This window comes from Emiliania huxleyi (genome assembly GCF_000372725.1).
Source record: "Emiliania huxleyi CCMP1516 chromosome Unknown EMIHUscaffold_1352, whole genome shotgun sequence".
Classification (NCBI taxonomy): domain Eukaryota; phylum Haptophyta; order Isochrysidales; family Noelaerhabdaceae; genus Emiliania; species Emiliania huxleyi.
This window is the reverse complement of record NW_005201237.1, coordinates 3,693-9,202: the sequence shown is the minus strand read 5'-3', so window position 1 is coordinate 9,202 and position 5,510 is coordinate 3,693. Positions and strand designations below refer to the sequence as shown.

At 64.0% G+C, this 5,510-nt stretch overlaps 3 protein-coding genes across 3 annotated transcripts in view; 2 read left to right on the top strand and 1 right to left on the bottom strand.

Annotated features, from left to right (window-relative positions):
• Nucleotides 1–287: 287 nt before the first annotated feature.
• Nucleotides 288–1,271, top strand: EMIHUDRAFT_252467 (hypothetical protein; the record flags this gene model as incomplete). Its single annotated transcript, XM_005788365.1, has 4 exons — nt 288–524; nt 553–684; nt 780–944; nt 1,137–1,271. The coding sequence occupies 4 exons, from the start codon at nt 288–290 to the stop codon at nt 1,269–1,271; spliced, it is 669 nt and encodes a 222-aa protein (XP_005788422.1).
• A 2,105-nt stretch (nt 1,272–3,376) lies between these two features.
• EMIHUDRAFT_252465 (hypothetical protein) lies at nt 3,377–4,855 on the top strand (the record flags this gene model as incomplete). The annotated part of the gene is made up of 1 exon (XM_005788364.1): nt 3,377–4,855. The coding sequence occupies one exon, from the start codon at nt 3,377–3,379 to the stop codon at nt 4,853–4,855; it is 1,479 nt and encodes a 492-aa protein (XP_005788421.1).
• A 410-nt stretch (nt 4,856–5,265) lies between these two features.
• EMIHUDRAFT_252464 (hypothetical protein) overlaps nt 5,266–5,510 on the bottom strand; it is a gene marked incomplete at both ends in the record, with an annotated part of 3,930 nt that continues 3,685 nt past the window's right edge. The window contains one exon of the mRNA XM_005788363.1: nt 5,266–5,466. Coding sequence (XP_005788420.1) covers nt 5,266–5,466 — 201 coding nt within the window. The remainder of the gene's footprint in view (nt 5,467–5,510) is intronic.

Below are 5,510 nucleotides of genomic sequence, written 5' to 3'. Positions count from 1 at the left end.
CTCGGAGCTCGAGCACGCGCAGCTCGCAGAGAAGCCGTGGCAGCTGCGCGGAGAGGTGAGCGGGCAGCAGCGGCCGGCCAACTCGCTGCTCGAGACGGTCCTCGACTTCGACCAGCCCGGCGCCGCCGCAAAGGCGAGCGAACTGCCCGCGCGCCGCCCGCGCCCGGCCCTGCCCGCCCCACCGGGAGCCGCGACCCACTCCCAGCCCCACCGCCTCTCAATGCGCGTTCGACTCGGATTGTCCGACCGCAAGCCCGCCTGTCCGCCCGTCCCGTCCCCAGGCGGCGATGGCGCCGAGCGAGGAGTCGACGCGCTCCATCGAGGAGGTCATCCGCGCGCGCTGCAAGGACGGGCTGTGGGACGACGTCGTGCGGCGCGCCGCGCTCAAGCCGACGGACTTCCGACCCAAGCCGGCCGACCTGTCGCTCGAGAAGAGCGACAAGGGGCTCGGCGACGAGTACGCCGCCGCCTTCGAGACGAACGCGCGAACCTCCGAGGAAATGCCGCGGACGCCGCTGAGCAGTGTCTCTTCACGCCTGCCGCTGCGAGCAGGTGCTCGGCTCCAAGGGAGCGGACGCGGTGGCCAAGGCGCACGAGGAGGCGCGCGCACTGCTCGCCAAGCTCGACTCGCGCCTCGACCCGCTCTTCTCCTTCCACTACGCGCCGCCCCCCGCGAAGCGCGAGGTGACCATCCGCACCGAGGCGCGGCCGCCGTCTCGCTCGAGGAGGCTGCCGCCTCCAAGTCCTCTCCCAGACCTCTCCCGGACCCCCCCCCCCAGGCGCCCGCCGTCTCGCTCGAGGAGAAGGTGCCGACGGCCCTCGCCGCGAGCTCGACGCTGGCCCCCGAGGAGGTGTACGGCCGCAAGCGGAGCGACAAGGCGCTCGCCGACCGCGCAGAGCTCTCGCAGGGCGAGCGGAAGGCGCTCCGCTCAAAGAAGAAGCGCGTGCACAAGCGGCGCACGGCCGAGAGCGCCGAGCAGCGGACGCTGCGCGCCGAGGCGCAGCCAGGCGGCGCGGCGGCGCGCCGGCAGGAGGCGGATCGGGTCGGGGAGCAGCTGGCCGAGGCCAAGCGGCGCGGCACAATCACGTCGGGGCCTCTCTCGAGCGGGAAGCAGCGCGGCCGCAGCTCGTCCAAGGCCTTCTTCAGCAGCATGCAGGCCGCGAGCCAGGCGCCCGGCGGCCTCGCCGGCTCCAAGCGGCAGCGCGTCGCCGACGCCCGAAAGGCGGCGCAAGGGGCAGGGGCGGCGGACGGCGCCTCGTTCAAATTGTAGAAGCTACACGACGCTGGATCCAGAGAGGTGCGCGGAGACCGAGAGACTCTTTTTCGGTACGTTGTCAAAAAGGAAGTGCTGCAGGCCAGAGAGGTGTGCATAAACCAGACACCACTATGATCTATGTTATGTATGTAAAAAGGAGAGGTGGCAAGAATTATCATAGGTGTAGAGCTGTTTAACGTTGGGAGCTGTGAACAGTGTTGCTAGTTGTTAACAGTAACAACAGAACAACAGTGGGGCTCCCCAACAACAGTAGCTAACGTTAGGCCGGCTGAACAAGAGAGCACGTGCCTATCCGGGAAAGGACGTTGGCGGCGTAACTTCCACGTTCCCCTGGCTGGCACACACGACACATGGCACTAGCATCAGACGACCGCGCAATGCCGCCAGCAACACTTGTCGCACACGCTCTACCTGATGCAGTCATGGACGACTGCAGCCAAAACGAGGTCGAGGTTGACCCGATGGACGTGGAGGTGGAGGTTGATGCGGCGCAGCAGACGGCATCCGGCTCAGCTGCTTTGCCATCACCCGAGCTGGATCCGAGTCAACAACTGCTCTCGGCCGTCCGCAGTATTCTAGTGGAGCAGCCATCCCTCGGGGTCAAGAAGATCATTCCTTTGGTCGCGTCACGGTTCCCGGGACTGCGCTTTGGAGCCTCGCCTCCTTCCTCAAGAGCTCGGACAATGCAAGGTTCTTTGTGATGCTATGTCAAGGGCACGCCTCTTCGGAGGACGTGATTGAGCTGGTTGGTGAGTGTAGTAAGGGCCGTGTCTTCAGGCACGAGGCCGTCAAGCAGTTCCTTCTCCAACTTCAGCGATCGATCTGTGATGCCGTCCAACCAAGCTCTGGTTGTATGCAACTCCTCTGTGCGATGGTCGCGAGCAGAAATCTCCCTACCAGATCGAATGATGAAATGCTGAGGCTGCTTCAAAAAGGGCTTGCAGACACCGATTCACAGCCAGAGCCAAAGCTGCTGGCTGCGACAGCGGACTTGTGCTACAGTGACAAGGTACGCGCTCCGCAGCTGGAGTCTCTTCTTGTCCACACGCTGCGGTGCTCGGAACAACTCATCCTTGCCAATGGCGACGATAAGGCTCTGCTTCTTGACAGCATCAAGCTCTGCGAAGTGTATCTCAGACAGCTACAAAAGCGTGTGATACACGAGCGGTCCCTTCAGCTGCCAGAGTTGTTGTTGCGAATCTGCTTGCTCGCTGGCAAAAGTACCCGGTATGTCGACGCCGAGCCCAGAACAGAAGAGGACAATCTGCGATGCCGAGCAGCACGACTACTCGCCGAGTCATGCAACGCTCAATATCCGATCTGGCTTATTTCTGAGGTGCGCCAAAGCGGTATCTTTGAGACTCCGCAATGGATGCAGACTGTGCAGAAGCTCCGCTCACTGCAATTCCGGCGTCAAAACGCGTGGAGGCCACAGCCAGACCTGAATATACACGGAAAGACGATTCTTTGCATCGACGGGGCGATCAGACCTAAGCCGCCACAGTTGAACACCAGCGGAGGCGACGGGGGAGGGCGCGGAGGCGACAGGGGAGGGCGCGGCGGAGGTGGTGGCGGCGGTGACCGCGGCGGCGCTGGTGATGATTTTGAGGCACTCCAGGTGGCAATGCTCACTGGGCCGTCGGCGGCGCCTAACGGGACGGTGTCACCGCTGCCGGGGACCGCCAACCCTTCACGGTCGCACCACCCGGAAACGCCGCCTGGACTGGTCGCCACTGGGGCGGAGAAGAAGGGCGTCCAGGCAGGGCAGAGCGGACAAGGCGCAGGTGCGCCGGCGCGGGAACCACAGGCTATCGCAACCAGAACAACTGCTCCGACCTCAGCCCGCCGCGGCTCTAGACGCACTACATGGAATGACGCCGCCGCCGCCGTTATAGAGATTGCGTCATCGCTTTTTCGGTGGAGGTAGCTGCGTGTGGAGGCTCAGCGTGTGAGATTTTACAAAAGGAACAAGCGGCAGCGTGCGGAACCTGCTATTGCTACAGCCGGCGGAGTTGCTTCAGATGAGCATACGAAAGAAACGGCGGGCCTCCTTGGCGACGCATCCACAACTTGGTTTTGTGCGTGCGCCCCCGGGCCCAATGCCCCGGAAGAGCGTCGATGAGCTGCAGGGTGTCATTGCTAGCATGACCGCCCAGATGGCCAGGCTCGAGGCGCAGGCGGAGCGGACCGAGCGCGAGTACAGGTCGGAGAAGACAGAACTCGATCGAGAGATACAGACGCTTCGCCAGAGCGTGAGCGGGAGTGGAGCGTTTCCACTGTGCATGCCTGCCCCGCCGATGGGCATGCCACCCATGGGCATGCCAGGCATGCCAGGTATGCCGGGCATGCCGGGCATGCCCGGCATGCCGCCGATGCAGCAGATGGGTATGCCGCCGATGATGGGCGCGACCATGCCTGCAGATGCTGCCGGCTCGCAGCAAATGCAGATGATGCAGATGATGACGAGCATGGCGCAGAGCAACCCGGCGCTCATGCAGAGCCCCCATTTCATGCAGATGATGCAAATGGCGATGGGACAGCAGCCGGCGCCCACCAGCCAGCCCGTCAACCCGCAGCCCTTTGCTCAGCCTGCCGCCTCGGGCCCTGCGACAGCGGCGGCTGCGGCGCCGCCTGCGCCTCGCGGCGACGTGGGCGCAGGCTCGTCCGCCTCGGCTGCCACCAAGGGCGGCGGCAGCGCCTCCACTAGGGCGTGGACCTCGAGCGCAAGCACGCGGGCTGGCACGCTCGAGGGCGGGTCCACCGCCGACCAGATCAAGGCGCTCAACGCTGAGCGGGAGAAGATCGCCGCCCGCTCCCTCAGCGCGAGCACCCGCGCCGCCTCGGCCTCGAAGATCGCTTCCATCCAGGCCAGCGCCGTCAGCCAGGCCGAGACCGGCGTCGACCTTTGCATCCTGATGGACTGCACAGCTTCTATGGGCCCCTACATCCAGGCTGCCAAGGACAAGATGGCGCTGGTGGTCGACCAAGCGCGCGAAAAGTTCCATGTCGACCTGCGCGTGGCCTTCGTCGGCTACCGCGACTACGGACACCGCGAGCGATTTGCCGTCAAGGACTTTGTCTGTGGAGACGACGGGATTCGCGATCTGCAGCAGTTCATTGCACACACTCGGGCGAGCACGGATTGCCCCAACGGTGACATCGACATACCGGAGGACGTGGCGGGCGGCCTGGAGAAGGCGCTGGGCATGACGTGGTCCTCGAGGATCAAGATGCTCGTGCACGTCGCCGACGCGCCAGCTCACGGCTCTGAGTACCACGATGGGCTCGGCGACAACCACGACGGCCCGCAGGACCCCGACCCGGCCGCACTGATGACGCGCCTGGGCGACAAGCGAGTTGCCTTCTACTTTTTCAAGATCAACAGCTCGACGGACAAGATGGTCGGCAAACTCAGGGAGGCGCACAAGAACAGCCGCCGCGAGTTCAAGGTGCACGAGCTCGGAAGCGACGTCAACATGTTCGCTGAGATGATGCTTGGGTCCATCGCAAGCTCGGTTCGCGCTTCTGGCGTGACGCTTCCATCTTCGTCTCACGTTTCGGCAGTGACTGATTACTAAGTGCTGTCTGTGTGTTCATGAGTATTTATATTCGTCTCTTGGAAGGAGCTTTTCTTACATTGTGTCTTTCGATTCTTTCTCACACTACGCGACGAACGGTGCATGATTTCTCACTCGCCCCCCGCCCCCCCCGCCCCGCCCCGCCCCGCCCCCCCGCGTGCCGCGTGGAGAGGGAGAGGGCTAGCCAGAGGGGTGTTTTGCACGGGGCGGAAAAACACTATGCCTTGCATATGACTAGCCGAAGCAACACAAAATGCCCCCCCGCGCAGATCCCATTGTGCATTAGAACCTCTCTGGTACAAAACGTACTATGCACACGCCGCAGCTCACACGCAGCGCAAGAGCGTCGGGGACCCCTGACAAAGCTCATGGACACAATGGTAACAGTCATGCCAGTACGGAGAGCGGCCTCAGACTCCCCGGTTGGGCGCCGGCCGCAGCGGCGATGCCCCAGGCGACCGATCGCCCCGCCGCAGTGGCTGGCTCTGGCCATCGCCCCGCTTCTTCTTGGCGGCGAATGACTCGGGAGCCTGCGCCCTCGGCCGCTTCGCGTCCTCGCCCGGCACAAAGAACTCCTTCACGCGCTCCGCGTCGAAGCCGATGTCAAAGCCCTCGACGCCTATGCGCATCGAGTTGTGCGTTGGTGGGGGACGCC